This window comes from Fusarium flagelliforme, assembly GCF_020744385.1.
Source record: "Fusarium flagelliforme strain FIESC 12 MPI-CAGE-AA-0113 chromosome Unknown B0J16scaffold_8, whole genome shotgun sequence".
NCBI lineage: Eukaryota > Fungi > Ascomycota > Sordariomycetes > Hypocreales > Nectriaceae > Fusarium > Fusarium flagelliforme.
The window spans coordinates 2,524,651-2,539,835 of record NW_025763510.1 but is presented as its reverse complement, the minus strand read 5'-3'; the positions used below and the strand labels follow the sequence as shown (position 1 = coordinate 2,539,835).

General features: G+C 49.6%; 5 protein-coding genes across 5 annotated transcripts; 4 read left to right on the top strand and 1 right to left on the bottom strand.

Annotated features, from left to right (window-relative positions):
* Positions 1–2,850: 2,850 nt before the first annotated feature.
* Positions 2,851–5,520, top strand: B0J16DRAFT_376528 (uncharacterized protein). Its single transcript, XM_046130769.1, has 21 exons — positions 2,851–3,002; positions 3,060–3,126; positions 3,186–3,200; positions 3,257–3,279; positions 3,336–3,358; positions 3,408–3,436; positions 3,491–3,505; positions 3,637–3,666; positions 4,099–4,237; positions 4,366–4,381; positions 4,444–4,466; positions 4,532–4,553; positions 4,603–4,636; positions 4,847–4,891; positions 4,944–4,964; positions 5,012–5,032; positions 5,112–5,153; positions 5,205–5,225; positions 5,285–5,305; positions 5,361–5,378; positions 5,432–5,520. Exons 1-21 carry the CDS (start codon positions 2,983–2,985, stop codon positions 5,438–5,440), a joined length of 654 nt encoding a protein of 217 aa, XP_045978305.1. The 5' UTR covers positions 2,851–2,982; the 3' UTR covers positions 5,441–5,520.
* Positions 5,521–7,779: 2,259 nt separating this feature from the next.
* On the top strand, positions 7,780–9,288 carry B0J16DRAFT_294447 (uncharacterized protein). Its single transcript, XM_046124389.1, has 4 exons — positions 7,780–7,946; positions 7,990–8,234; positions 8,284–8,487; positions 8,552–9,288. The coding sequence occupies exons 1-4, from the start codon at positions 7,910–7,912 to the stop codon at positions 8,813–8,815; spliced, it is 750 nt and encodes a 249-aa protein (XP_045978304.1). The 5' UTR covers positions 7,780–7,909; the 3' UTR covers positions 8,816–9,288.
* A 70-nt stretch (positions 9,289–9,358) lies between these two features.
* On the bottom strand, positions 9,359–11,120 carry B0J16DRAFT_406336 (general substrate transporter; the record flags this gene model as incomplete). Its single annotated transcript, XM_046132958.1, has 4 exons — positions 9,359–9,700; positions 9,747–10,134; positions 10,181–10,999; positions 11,049–11,120. 4 exons carry the CDS (start codon positions 11,118–11,120, stop codon positions 9,378–9,380), a joined length of 1,602 nt encoding a protein of 533 aa, XP_045978303.1. The 3' UTR covers positions 9,359–9,377.
* A 467-nt stretch (positions 11,121–11,587) lies between these two features.
* Positions 11,588–12,707, top strand: B0J16DRAFT_406334 (uncharacterized protein; the record flags this gene model as incomplete). Its single annotated transcript, XM_046132957.1, has 4 exons — positions 11,588–12,035; positions 12,085–12,407; positions 12,459–12,528; positions 12,574–12,707. The coding sequence occupies 4 exons, from the start codon at positions 11,588–11,590 to the stop codon at positions 12,705–12,707; spliced, it is 975 nt and encodes a 324-aa protein (XP_045978302.1).
* A 1,032-nt stretch (positions 12,708–13,739) lies between these two features.
* B0J16DRAFT_365498 (uncharacterized protein) lies at positions 13,740–15,100 on the top strand (the record flags this gene model as incomplete). The annotated part of the gene is made up of 6 exons (XM_046130013.1): positions 13,740–13,807; positions 13,874–13,920; positions 13,970–13,989; positions 14,042–14,078; positions 14,124–14,664; positions 14,725–15,100. The coding sequence occupies 6 exons, from the start codon at positions 13,740–13,742 to the stop codon at positions 15,098–15,100; spliced, it is 1,089 nt and encodes a 362-aa protein (XP_045978301.1).
* Positions 15,101–15,185: the final 85 nt, after the last annotated feature.

Genomic DNA, 15,185 nt, shown 5'->3' with positions numbered 1-15,185 from the left:
GCTCGATAACGGCCTGTCAGTGGGCTCCGAAGCTTCTTTTTGTCCACCCATCTCGAAAGGCGGCCGCTCCTGGCGCACCTTGGTTCAGCCACATCACCGTCGAGATGCTCCGCGGTTCATCGAGTAGAGAACCCGGATCCCGGCTGTGCCTGAGGCGGGGCTGCAGGTTACGACTGAGCGGCGGGTGGGGGCAAATGTGCGGTATGAGGTACACGCTCCAACGACAGCCGTAAGGCTACGCGTCTGCCAACGGAGCGAAGAATCTAGCACCAAGAAAGACCGCGATCTCATGAAAGTAAGGTCGAGCCTCAGTGACCGTGGTCCGGATGGAGACTTATGCTGCGACAAAAGCCTCATCAGGAGGAAACCAACCATCAGGCGGAGATAAACCGCCACGCCGCCTCCGGGATGTCAGTACCCTTATTTCATTCTGCTTGACTTTCCTAACTTTCCTTTCACAGGGCGTCATCAAGACCTGCGTCATAGGTCGTCACGAAATGATACTTTCTACGCCCCCGTAACAACCATGCCGGTAGTTTCCACCAGCCGAAACAGCAGCCGATGGCTCTGCTCCCTGATCTCGTTTGGAGCATATCAAACACGATGTCTGATAGCGTGATTTTCGCCCACCTGCAATATATTGACCACATTTACTAACTTTGGCATTAGCAGTACAACAAAAACTTCACCCCCTCGTCGTTCAATTCCGTCCACCAATCGATCGGTGCAGCAGCTCGTGCTCGAACCCTCATCATCGCCACCCACTCAATCAAAGTGATGGGAGTTTTCGGAATGTGCTGGAGGCTTATACAAGCTACAACACTGCAACAACCGCCGTGGCGGTCACAGCCGCGGCAACAATCGTGGGGGCGAACGCTCCTCGTCTGTAAGCACTCCAAAGGACGACTCACTAACCGACTGACTCTTTCTAGCGTGGCTAACATTACAGCCCCAGCAGTAGCAGCAGGTGGCCCAAGTGGCTCAGGTATCCAGCGGCCATCGACAAGTACTCGAAACCCGGCTTTGACGTTTTCCACAAGGGACAAGGCAAAGAGGCTACAGCATGATGGATGAGAGGAGAACCGGGGGAAGCGATTGCCCGGCGCTCCTTGCCGTCCTAGCCACATCGATCCTTGCTCTCCCACGACCCTGACTCCTTCAGTGGTCTTCCTTCGATGCCCTAGTACTATGAATTCCCTTCACCCGCCCCGATTACCCCTCCCAGTCACCTCGACTTCTACCCAATAGCCCTGTGAGCCTCCAGCAAAGGCCGAGAGCGCTGTTCCACCTACCCAGCCTTTTGTTCCTCTGCCACAGATTGGCTTGCCCGGGCTGCCATTCCCTACTATCGATATCGAACGATGTCCCGAGAAAGATACGACAATCCCAGACTTGAAGATATTGAGCAAGCGCCGCCTGCCGAAATACTCGTTAGGCTCGACGACCTGGACGACTCGGCGAAGTGTGCCCAAGACCCGATTACTGTCACTTCTGCTCCTCGATCGTCGTCTTTACTCGATCAACAGCTTTCAATGCCACTCGGCCTGCGCAGTCCACCGTCTCCGAATATCCACCGAAATGCCCAGGTACTTCTACTTCGATCATCGTACCAGACGTTCCCGAAGTCTGCCAGAAGCTCAAGACACCTACCATACTGAGCTCAATGCCTTCACCCTTGAGTCTGCGGGTATCGTCTCGGTCCTGGGTTCCCGTCGCTTCTGTCAACAGACTCGCTACCTACTTTGGTCCTTGATTCCTCCAGCGATCCGATCGTCGCGAACGCCGCGGTACACAAGTGGCCCGCCACCAGGCTGGTTCAGTGGGGATGTTGATGTTTTACATTCAAACCAAACACCAACACCATGTCTTACCGTCCCGACAACAATGATCTGATCCTCGAACACTACAACTTATCATTGTCTGACCGTTACGGCAACAACTTCGACTACATCAGCCGACGCGGCGGCCGCGGCCACGGAAACTATCGTGAGGGCTCTCGCGGTATTTTCCCGGATATCACCACCAACTTATCTGCGTGCCAACCGAGCACCGTCCGGCCAACACTACCAGCAGCAGCAACACCAGCCTCACTAGCAGAGGAGCAGCAGATGGCCCCAGTGGCCAAAGTCCCAAAGTCGTTGGTAACTATGGCCAACCTTTTGCCTCGAGCGTTTGAACCTTCCTCAGTCTGGCCTGCAAGCTCCTACGACGTGCTGTACCTGCTAACTTCGACGTCCGCTTCTCTCGCACCGGCCACGCCATATCCGACAATTCGCTAGCCGTCGTCTTTCTGCATCCCACCTCGCCTACTGCAAGAGATATGCTCATCAACAAGACCGAAGCCGTGTCACATTCTCTGGGCGTCCCCCGTAGCAGAGTACCGCGCTGGCGACCATCTCCACAGCTGGGAATCTCGTCCTGATGGCAAAAGGATGCCATCCCTCTCTTCGAGACAGCCTTGGTCGTGAGAACAGCTTGCCGGTGAACACCGGGGTCAACTTCACCACCAGCTTTGACGATCCGTTATGATTCAACGCCCTCTACGTGCGCTCCGAGTCATTTGGCCGATGGACATTGACACACCTGACTTGCTGGACCGACCGCTCGAGACCCGGCTCCGTCTATACCGGTCGAAAGCTTTTCGGCCGATGTTCGCCTACCCTTCGGATCAAACTCCGACAGCGACCTGACCCGCCCCGCGGCTGACTCAGAGGAGAGGTTCTCGTTTTTAACATGAACAAAACACCAGCACCATCTCTCGCTGTCCCGACCTCAATGATGTCGTTCTCGAACCCTGCAACCTTGTCAATGCCATCCAAAAGAAAGCATGAACAACAACGACCTGGCACGCCCCCTTTCTCCCCCCCCCCCCCCCCCCCCCCGCGGAGGTAGTCCGTCTACCCTGTTGGTCGATCATCGATGTGGTGACATGGCAAGAAGCTTTCCGTCAGTCGGCTAAGCCGCTGGATTGCCCTGACTCGGATGCGCACGGAGCGACCTTTGTATGTTTTCAACACTGCATCATGTCTTTCTTTCCTTCTGTCTAAGCTGGGGCCAAGGCACAAAGAAAGGCGAAATCACCCCCGCAAAGAATCATTTTCCCCTCTTCATGCCATCACAAACAAAGTGAGTGTCTCCCAACAGCAATGCGTTCGAGGATTGTTTTGCTAACTGATTTTATGCAGTTCTCGCGTATCGCAGTGAGTCTCGATCCTACCGTTCACTGGAATGGCAGATAGCTGACTTGTTCTTCTAGCAAAAGCTCATCAAACCATTCCCGTACGTGCAGCACAACCGGTGCTAGCAGGAAGATTACTGACATTGCTTTTTCTTAGACTTTTTTCTTTTCAAAAAAACAGTAAGTCTTTTCCCTCTTGTGCATGCTTCCAGGACTAACATAACAGTAGACAACACCACCATCATCATGCCCGGCCGTGTAAGTTCCCCCATTCTGCAGTGTACTGATGTTGATAACTAACCTCTGAATCAGACCCCCGACAAAGACGTTAGTCGCTCCCCTCCTCCTTCAATTCTCACCCACCTCGATCAACCCAGCAAATCGTCGCCATCGTTACCATTGACGCACTCGAGAAGATGGAGGTTTTGACATGTGACTGAGGCTTATACAAACCACAGGACCAGCAGAATGGCCAAACCCGGCCCCCGGTGGGCTCTTTGGCGGTAATATACCTACCTCTTGCATCAATCATTCCATATCCATACTGACATGGCAATAGGAAGGTGAACAGCAGCCTCTGAGGAATACCCTTGATCATTAACTATCTATCAAAAACATGGTTCCCTTTACTACGACTCAGTGATGACCTTTGTTCTGTTGGTGCCACTCCCGTGATGCAGCGTTGGTGTTGGTGGAGGTAACGGGGGTTAATACGAATGCAGCAAGCAACAAGGACATCTTAGAATAGCCAGTTCATGTATAGAATAATATTGAGCCGTACTCCGATCATCCCTTGCCAGAACATGACAGTTCTGCATTTGTCGCAGTGAACTGTTCATTCCCTAGGTTCCTGGCCCATCACAAGTCGCATTCCAGACTCAGAACGGCGACCACTTTCAATCGTGAAATGTTATTATTAGATGTCTGTACTTTTCGAGGCCATGGTCAAAGTTGGATTCCGTACTTTCCCCTTATGGAGATTCAGCACACGTGCGGTTGCCAAATGGGTGGATTCTGAGGGATTGCACCTGCCATACCCGAGAACAAGGACAGTCCAAGGTAAAATCATCCCCGCAGAGCTCATCTTTTGTTTTTCTTCTCTTCATCCCATCACACACATACAGTGAGTATCCCCCAACCGTCGCGATGCGTCCATGGGAGATCATTTGCTAACTCATTTTCTATAGTCTGCGCGTTCCAGCAGTAAGTTTCGATCTCCCCCGTCTTCCGTCCGGTATGCCAGAGTGCTGACCTAGTTCTTCTAGCAAAAGCTCATCATATCAACCCCGTACGTACCAGCACCGCTCTGGTATTAACAAGACAATTACTGACGTTTATGTTTCCGTGTCATAGACTTTTCTTTTTTCAAACAATCGTGAGTCTACATCATCCACAGTACGGTTTCAGAACTAACATATGTATAGAAAATTCAACTTCACCATGCCCGCCCGCCGCTGCGTAAGTCCCCCCAATCTACAATGTATCCATGAAGGTGACTAACCTCAGAATCAGGAGGGAAGTTCTGATGTTAGTCCCTCCCGTCATCTCTCGATTCTCTCGACATTCCGACCGACACATCACCTCGTCCTCGAACGCAGCAACCTCGTCACTACCTTCACTCATTCAGCGTAACGATTGGTATGGGCTTGATGCTTATACAGACTACAGGAACATGAGTACGATCCGGCGCGCCCCCCCGCCGGCTCCGCCGAGGTAATTTATCTGCTCTACGACTGAATTATTTGACATGCTGACGTGACAATAGGAAATCGAATGGGAATTGGCCGTGAGTATCTCTCCCCGAACAATATGACTTGCGCTAATTCGATCCAGTACAATCGGGCCGAGCTTCTGGTATGACTTACCCTACTACTGTTGACCTTCCAGTCAGTCTGTCGAAGTCTAGAACATTAGATACTTACTCTTTGAAAAGGCCGTTGACGAGGCCATCCAGCGCGATCAGCGCCTGCTCGCTGTAAGTACTTGTATTCTGGGTTTTTACAACACTTCTGACATTCCACTATAGGCCGCCAACATGGCGATAATTGTGAGTCAACAGACAACATGCTCTTTGAAAGACATCGACTGACTGTTCTGTGTTTGAAGTTGTGGCGATGGATTCGCTCCGTAAGTACACGCATCCCCCATCCTTTTATCTCCTTGTACTGACTGAGCTATCTAGCGCCGTGCCGCCGCCCTCGTAAGTAATGTCTATCTTCTTCTATTGGAACGCAAATCATTAACATATTGCAGGCCAACTAAACTACGAGGAGGAGGAGGATGATGATGAGAAGCCCAAGAAGGAGAAGAAGGAATGGGCGAAAAAAAAAACATTTATAAATACACAAGTTCTTCCTGCTGAGACAGACCAAGTCCCACTTTGTGAAATCTGACTAACATGTAGGTCACCTTACTTTGGAAGTGTCAGCGAATGGTGCGAGATGGCGAAGTGGTTTATTGGGTTTACCCGGGGATTTTGAGTGGGCGGTTGAAAGCTGTATGCCTGGAGGGTCAGAGGGTGAAATCGAGATTGTGATCCTGTTGAGCTTCCCATGTGACAGTAGGTAGGGCCATTTGAGTGTCAGCAGAATTGACCTATTGAGGGACAAGCTTCACTGTCTCGCATTTGTCTGGATTCGCTTCACTGCATTCGCCCGACAATTACTCCGTGCACTCAGAGTTGTGGTTGATATTGATTATGGATAGTGACAGTGATCAATCATCGGTACAGGACCATTCATGTGCACCTCCCGCCGTATCTCTTCCACGCATCTCAGCTCTGTTTTTTTGGCTGGCCGTTTGCCGGCGATTCGTCGATATCGCCGAGCGTTCCGCAACATTTGCCATACCGGATTAATGTTTGCCCTGGTGGAGGAGAGCTTGAGTCGAATCGCACCTTCCCTCTTATCTCGCACAAACGCGTCAAGACACGCGTAAACAGGGAGCGCATTCTCTTGTCGAAAATTCTTTTCTTTCCCTTCAACACAGTTCCAACAAACGACCTTGAACAAGGCGACTCCAATCATGGGTCTATCAGCCACCAACTCCTCATTCATCGTCTGCCCATCGCGCTGTCACGTGGCACGAAACTGCCTGGCGGTTGCCTGTCATTCTTTCCCGCCCGCCCAGCAACAGCAACAACAGACTGGCAATCCTCAACTGCGGCGAAGCAAAGATGCCCGCTGACCAAACTCGGGCTTCATTCGACGCAACGTGAGTGCGCCCTTCTTTGCCCCGGATTCCTATCATCTTATCCGAAACGACGATCTTCCCGACAGTCTTGGACTTCGCCCCAACGTCCCTCGCGATATGCGCGACGAGGCCAGGCAGCCCCGCAGGCTCAATTGAATCCAATTGTCAGCAGATACAGACTTGATCGCGATGCTTTATGAGATCATTTGCTAACTATTTTTACAGTCTTCGACGTTTCAGCTGTAAGTTCCGATCCCTTTCACCCTCTGACTTGTATGGCAGTTCGCTGACATTGTTCTGTAGCAAAAGCCAACGAATCGTGAATGTCCCCATCATGGCTCCTAGCGACACTGAGCTCTTCAGTATCACTTTGCTAACTATTTTCGACAGTTCTCTCGACTCAACAACGTAAGTATCGATCCGCGACCTTATTCTGCCTGATATAGCAGACTACTGACACTATTGTGTCAGTTCTGCCACCAATTTCAACTCGTAAGTGCTGATAAACCTTGGGCTGGATAAGAACATTACTAACGTTAGTCATTTCTTGTTTAGAACCTACACACAAACGAACCGTAAGTTTGTTCTATATCTCGCTTTGCACTTTCAGAGCTAACATATCTACAGACAAAAACACTTCTCAACATGTCTGATCGCGTGAGTCCCCCGGGCTATATTCATATATCCTCGCCGTCCTTTCTCTTTTTATCAAGATTCTGTCAACTTTAGCAATCACATAGCCCTCGATTTCTCGACCTATCGAAGTGTGCCGCAAGCTAATATCGACAGTAGGGATTCGACAACAAGGAGAAGGGGGGGATGACCAAGGTTGAGGAAAGAGGGATGAGCCCAAGAAGGATGAACTCGAGAAGGGGGACTAGACCAAGAAAGAGGAGAAAGAGGATGAAATGGGCCAACTGAGGATCTTCTAAGGATACAACATTCTTGGCACTAAGAGACGAAATCCTTTATCCGCTTGCGAAATTTTAGACCAGCATTTTGGTGACGCCCCTGTGATCTGAATTCGTGAATCGGCGATACAAAAACTGACCACAAGGAGCCGTGCTTGAATTTCGCTGTGAAGCGTTCCTGATGTCGTCCATGGTAATCATGAAAAAACATGAGTCTTTTCACGTTGCCTTTCTGGATATCGATAGCTTGTGAGAATTTGGGTCCAAATGGGTCATAGGGCAAAATCGACCACTTCTATGGCTTTCTTGATCCGATTCGTGAAGGTTCAACGTCTAGAATTAGACAGGGAAATGTGTTGGTAGCTGTCGTCATATTATCTTTAGGGTATGTTTTCGCATAACATGTTGGTTAGTAATATGTTCCCCGCTTGCTACTCTCCAACCACATGTGGAGCCGGCTCACTCCGGCACAGAAGCCACCGTCCGGGGTTGGTAAAGATCGACACTCTTCAAGGGACAGTCAAGTCGAGCATCAATCGACGACTCCGCACAAACAGCAGTCCAAGGTTATATATCTTTCCGCCCCGTACATCATTTTCACCTCAAACTCAATCACTTCATCGCAAACATGGGTCGTCTAGATGGTAAAGTAGCCATAGTCACAGGTATGCACCGCATCCCACTCTACTGCCAATCTAACAAGCTTAGGCGCCGCATCTGGCTTCGGCCAAGGTATCGCAGAACATTTCGCCGAAGAAGGCGCCAAAGTCCTCATCTGCGACATCAACACTGAAGCAGGTGAGAAAGTCACAGCATCATCCGAGTCATTCGCATTCCACGCTATGAACGTCACGAAAGCAGCAGACTGGCAGAGTGCGGTTGAGAAAGCCGTGCAGACTTGGGGACATGTTGATATTTTGGTCAACAATGCGGGGACGAGCTACCAGAACAAGGTACGTTGTGCGACAATTAGTTGGTGGTGATTGTTGTTGACATTGACAGAGTACCAATCTTGTTACCGAGGAGGAGTTTGATAAGGTCATGAACGTTAACGTCAAAAGCGTCTTTCTGGGCAGTAACGCCTTCACAGCACAGGTTAAAAAGCAAGGCACAAAGGGTTCCATGATCAACATCGCCTCAGTCGGGGCGCACCGTCCAAGACCTGGATTGGTGTGGTACAACGCATCCAAAGGTGCCATAACAAATGTACGTCCAAGTTCCTAATGCAAAGAGAAAAGAGACAAGGGGCAAGGGACAACTAACAGAAAAGGCAACAATGGGTCTAGCAGCAGAATACGGCCCGGACGGCATCCGTGTCAATTCCATTTGTCCACTCGCCACAATGACAGGTCTTTTGCCTACCTTTATCGGCAAAGAAATTACTCCCGAGGTACAGAAGGCTCTGGGAAATGTTCCACTGGGCAGAATGGGTGAGGTGAGGGATGTGACTAAAGCCGCGGTATTTCTGGCAAGTGAGGATGCGGAGTTTATTACCGGTGTTAATTTGGATGTTGATGGTGGGAGGGCCATTTGAGGAATTATCAGGTCATGATATGCATGTTGGTTGTAGTTGCATGAGAACAATGGAATGCCAAGGTCGGCAGACAAGGTACCCTTGCTTCGAAGGATTGTGACAGGGCGGGCGGGTGTACGGGAGGACTCCCTTATGCAACTTGTCGATCCAACGACTGGGTCCTTAATCCACTGTTGGTCGAGATGTGCGACATGTGAAATTGTGCAGGGGTGATCCTGCGACCGTGACGGTACATGTTGCGCTTGGCGTCGGATGAGAAGAGAGGAAAGAGAGATTTTGAAGTCCCGGCGATGAGGAAAGGGTTGCCAACATGTCTGGATCGCGATGGTTTTGAGGGTGATGAGGTGTGGGTGTGGTCGGTACAGCTATTCGTATCGAGGCTCGAGCTTGTCGCAGATTTGAATCGGGGTAGGACATTAGATCATGTCAATCAACATGGTGTTCATGCGGAATGTTATGAGGAGAGAAGAGACAACAATTCGTGAACCACCGTTAAAGCTCAATTGACTACCAACTCATCCATCCTAGCTGAACCCTTTCAAGCCCCATTACAATTCCCCTCTTACTTCTCAGCAGCTACATTCTGGCTACTGTTGCTAGAAGGCACCCCATTAACAGCATTTCCCGGCGCCTTATCTCCATGAGCCTCGGAGATCAGCTTCCGGTCAATAGCAGCCCGTTCCTCATCCGTCGCATCGTTAATATGCACAGCGACCTCGTCGCCGAATTGCTTGCCAATTTCTTCAAGTGAAAGACGTGCTGTTTCGGGCCAGAAGAAGTAAATGGCTGGAATGAAGAGAACACTCCACACGATGACGAGCAGGAAGTATTTCCAGCCCACGGCGTTGAAGCCGATTGGGGCGGATTGGAGGAGGATGATCGTAGCTGGTAGGGTCAGTATGGGATGAACAAGGTGGGTGGTATTGCTTACCGGCGAATTGGCCAAAGAGGGACCATCCAATGCCAATTGATCGGATCTCGGTAGGAAAGATTTCTGAGACGTAGAGGTACATGGTTGTGTTGCAGAAAGTGCCCTGGAAAGCGAGGTACAAGAACATGAAAAGCACACCAATAGCGTTACCTGCTTTGTTATCTGTACCCGCATACAGAGAGATCATGGCGCAGTAGACGGACGTCGTGATGACGATACCGACGAAACCGGTGATGTACATCATGCGACGAGAGTTAACCTTGTCGTGCAGCCAAGCTCCACCGGGGTTGTAGATGAGACCAGCGGTAGTCAGCCAGAGGGCGGAGAGGAGAAGAGGCATGTAACCGGTTTGACCCAGGCTGGTGTATAGGATGACAGCATAGTTGTTCTTGTACAGGTCAGTAAAGAGCATTAAGCCAGAAACGGGTACTTACGATGATGAGAGGACCTCCAAATTCGGCACCCCACTGAGTCATGAAGCCGATGATCATCCTCTTCCGGTAACTGCTTTTCTTCAAAACAGCCTTCCAAGGGCTTCCTCCGTATGCCTCAAGTTTCTTGCCATCGAGCTCCAATTGCTTATCAATCTGATAAAACTCCTCCTTCGCAACAAGATCCTCAGGATCAGAAGCCGAGCGCCTCAATCGCACCAACACAGACCAAGCCTCATCCCTCAATCCTTTGGACATAAGCCAGCGCGGTGACCTAGGGATCCACGGTGATCCAGCGAGCAGGACAACGGGTGGGAGGATCTGGAAGGCGAGAGGGAAGCGCCAGCCAAATTCGAGGTTCGAAGAGAAGTAGACTGCGAACCCGATCCAGGAGGAGAGCATGTAGCCAAAGACGAGGAATATGGCGTGATGTCCGACGAGCCAGCCGCGCGCCAGAGGACTGGACATTTCGGACAGATACATCGGGGTAACAGTCGCCATGAGACCGACACACATGCCCATAATCCATCTCCCAGCTTGAAACATCGCAAGGTTCTGAGCAGCACATTGCAAAACACCCCCGACAATCCCCAACGCGCAACCAAACTGGATGCTCCTCAACCGACCATAATAATCACAAGCCCACATGAGAATCAAACACGCAACAGCACCACCAGCGGAGAAAAGACCGTTCGCTGTGGCTATAGCTGGTGTAGTGATGGTATCGTAGCCTGGTTCGCCAATTTGAGGGAGGTTGAAGAATTGGTACCAGCCTGGTTGGCCGATTGTGCTTCCTATGATTGATGCTGCGTAGCCGTAGGTCTTCGCATCCGATTAGTTAAAGTTTTGGGAGAAGGATGAGGGAACGTACTGTGCCGCCGATCGCGACGAAAGTAATGACGAGCTTGTTGTACAAGCTTGTCTGGTTTCCTGTCTGAGGCATTGTCACCCGGGATGCCAACTCGCACTCGATGCGGGAGAAAGAAAAAAGAAAAGAAAAGAATAGAATTGATCAGAAAACAAAAGGTCTGATCGGCAATTTTTACTTTCTGAGCTTCGCTTTTGAACGGTGCTACCCCCACTAGGAACTCGGTTGCCGATCCCCAGTAGACATGCTCGCCATTGTTCTGCAACTGCAGGGATAAAATTGATAGTCGCTGTGGTTTCCCATTGTGACAGTTTCCACATGCAGGGTTCAGAGTAATTATCACCAAACATGCATTTGAGACCAACAAACGAGTTACGACTTCAACATGGATCCATAAAACCGGATCATATTGTCTACTTTCGGATTGAAGTCCGTTACCAGATCACGATCTTTGTACGTATAACAAGGACGTCAATGATTACATCTGTTCCTGCATCACCTGAACTCATCTTAATTACTTACGTTGCCCTCATTCCAGCACAATGGATCCTTCAATCATGGAAAAGTCCTGGGATGAACTTCCGAACCCGAAAAAGGTCTGGATTGGTGAACCAGACTCCCACGAAGAAGGTCTCGGCCGTCTCGTACTCCTCACGCCAGAACGAGTCGCACACGCAGCCCAAACCCAAATCCTGACAGGAAAAAGAGTTAATCTAGGCTGGGACCTGAATAAGCTCGAATATGCTTGTTTTGATCGCCAGCCCTGTGAGATGAAGATGGTGCCGTTGCTGGATGGTGTGGCTTTTGATGATATTTATGTTATGAATCCGCAGCAGAGTAGTCAGTGGGATGGTTTGAGACATTTTAGTATGCCTGTTGAGGAGGGTAGTGAGGAGCGTGTGTTCTACGGGGGGACTACGAAGGAGGAGATTCTTGATCGGGAGAATGATAGGATTGGGATTCACCATTGGGCCCAAGAGGGAATTACAGGTCAGTTCTCACCTTAGTCACAAGTTTCCCTCTGACACTTATGATGCAGGCCGTGGCGTTCTAATCGACTACGTATCATGGGCCGAAAAGAAAGGCATCGAATACACAACCTTTTCCCAACACACCATCAAATTATCCGAGATTCTGGAAATTGCAAAAGAATGCAACATCACTTTCCAGCGCGGCGATATCCTCCTGATCAGAATCGGAGTGATAAAAGAATGGGAGACAAAAATGGACGTCTGCGCCAAACAAACCTACGCTGCCACGACATCTCCGAAACATGCAGGTGTAGAAGGAACAATGGATGTACTAAAGTGGATATGGAACACTGGTTTCGCAGCTGTGGCCGGTGATGCGATTAGCTGGGAGGTATGTTCCACCTTGGTCTTGTTGGCTGTTGTTGGTTGTTAATGATTCCAGGTGTATCCACCTACTGAGGGGGGTGTTTTGATGCATGAGTATATGCTCGCTGGATGGGGAATGCCAATCGGTAAGTTCGTTCAATATGATGACAAGTTTTGCTAATGATGGGTAGGCGAATTGTTTGACCTTGAGAGATTGGCTGAGACGTGCAAGGAATTAAACCGTTGGACGTTTTTCATGGTTTCGTCGCCGTTTAACATGCGTGGAGGAATATCTTCCCCGCCCAATGCGCAAGCTATTTTCTAGCCGAGCATGGCATGTGAAGGAGTAGACAGGGGCATTGGATCTTGGAATCATGTACCTAAAGTACAGAGCCAGCCACTGTGAAGAACAATGGGTATAATTGCTTTTTCTTATCCTCAAGAATCCACCTGAAACTAGCGAACCTTGGCCAACAGAACAATGGAATAATCGCAAGCGACCCTCCATCATATCATATCATACCCTTCTTTTCTCTTCCCGCTCACCCTTCAACGGGCCGCTTCCGGGACCCACCGTCGATCATTAACGAGTCTGAGCGCCATGTAACATCCAACCAACAGGACATTGTTCTCTCTTTACACGTTTGAGTGCCGAGGTTTGATGCATGTTTTAATCTCCGTTCTCTGTGCAGGTTGAAGATCCTTCTGCAAAGGTTTCGTACATATTGGGATATTTCTCCGTGGTGATCAGTCTGCTGAAGAACGTCAATGGAGAGTGATCGGCGGTTGATGCGCACGTCCACTGCCGCAGACCCTTCCTTTCCAAACATCTTAGCATGGAACTGAACAGTTAATTAAAATGACTCGCCTAAGATATATGCACCAGGTACTCCATCCGCCAGGGCTCAGTTCTCTCAGCCGCGTGGGGATAATGCAATGCTTCTACCCGAGTAGCCAATCGCACACATTTTCATGTTTGTCATTAATCATAACTAACAAAACGCAAAATACAGCACAGATGTTTGCTCACAGACTCGATAGTTGTATGCGAACAATGTGCGCCACCTAAGGTTCCAGATCCTACCAACTCTGTTACTCGTTCGATCCTTGTGACTCGGCAAAGATCGACCCGGTAGTCTGTCAGCTTTTTGACATTTGTTACCGGAACATCCTGAGCCAATAATCTTGGAAGAACCCGTGATGACCTTTTGCCACTTTGTCGGCCCCTGAAGATTCGCTTGATATACTCCGCGTGGATCCCCTCGATTCATTACTTCGCTTCGATTGCTACTCATCTTCGCCGGTCTCTGCACTTTGACCTACAAGAATCCCGAGAGTCTGGGAACTGCGACGCAACATGGTCAAACCAGGCATGGAGCCCCCACCGGGGCAAGAGTCCAACTTCGACAACCCCGATCGTGAGATGTATTACATTTGCATTGCAGCAAACACGATTACCATGGTTATATGCTCGATCTTCATGTTTCTGAGATTGTGGGCCCGTTACAGGCTTTCCACGAGACTTCGGATTGATGACAGTACGATTGCACCGTTCTTCTACGTTGTTCTTTGCTAACCTGGTTACAGTTGCTTGTGTCATTGGATATGTGAGTCCTTGCTGTCCCTTAGTAATGCGTAATATGGCCTGACTTTCTGAAGATTGGTTTGATGGGATATTGTGTCATTTGTCTACTGAGTAAGTTCTTATTTCAACCTTAGGGTCTGAAGCTGACCAGTATAGTGCTGAGGTACGGAGGTGGTCTACACCAATGGGACGTCCCAGCAGACCTCGTCCCCAAATACAGCCAGACCGTCTACGCAACGATGGTAAACTACGGCCCAACAGTCTTCGCCATCAAAGCCGCCATCCTTCTCTTCCTAGCCAGCATCTTCGCCCCCTACAAAACCTACGTCAAATGGATCTACGGCTTCCTCATAACAATGGGCATATACTACATTGTCATGCTTTTCCTTAAAATGTTCATCTGTTGGCCGATATCCATGTTTTGGGGCGCTACCAGTGACGGAAAGTGCTTCAACCAGCGTGTTCTCATTTTGGTGGATAACATCATCAGCCTTTTGAGTGATATCGTGGTACTTCTTCTTCCTTGTCCGCTTACTAAGAAGTTGCAAGTTGGGTGGGTGGCGAAACTGAAGATCGTGGCTATCTTTGGTGTTGGTGGTTTGGCATGTGTTTTTAGTCTTGTGAGATTGGTGTTTATTATCCAGAAGGGGGAAAGTCAAGATCAGACTTATGTCTTTCTGCAAATCAATCTCACTGGGTGAGTCACTCTTGAACCCCGAACCCCAAGTCCGAACATCTCGCAGCTAACCAGAAACAGTATCGCCGAGTGTGGAATTGGTCTCGTCTGCGCTTGTTTCCCGTTTATGCCCATGTTGTGGAAGTCGATTCTCCACAAGGACAAACCCGGTTACTCATCGAATTATTCCCGGTCGCAGTTTGAGATGATGAGTGGGTCGAATAAGAGGTCGAGAAGTGCGACACATAATGCTGAGAGTGCGCATTACAATGAGAATATGGGGAGTGATGAGAATATTCTCATTCCTGATGGAAAGTCGTGTGTTACCACGAAAGTAAGAGCTGGGGATGGTACTGAGGGGGGCAGTGTTGGGGAAGAGGGGGGACGTGGAGCGAGTCTTGATGATTCTCATATTTTGAGGACAGTTGAGGTTACTCGGGTGTATGAAAGCAATTAATATGTATACTATCTGACTATTCATAACCCAGATCGGCAACAGAAGAATTTTCCTTCAAGGCTTAAGTTGCCCAAATAGAGTTTCC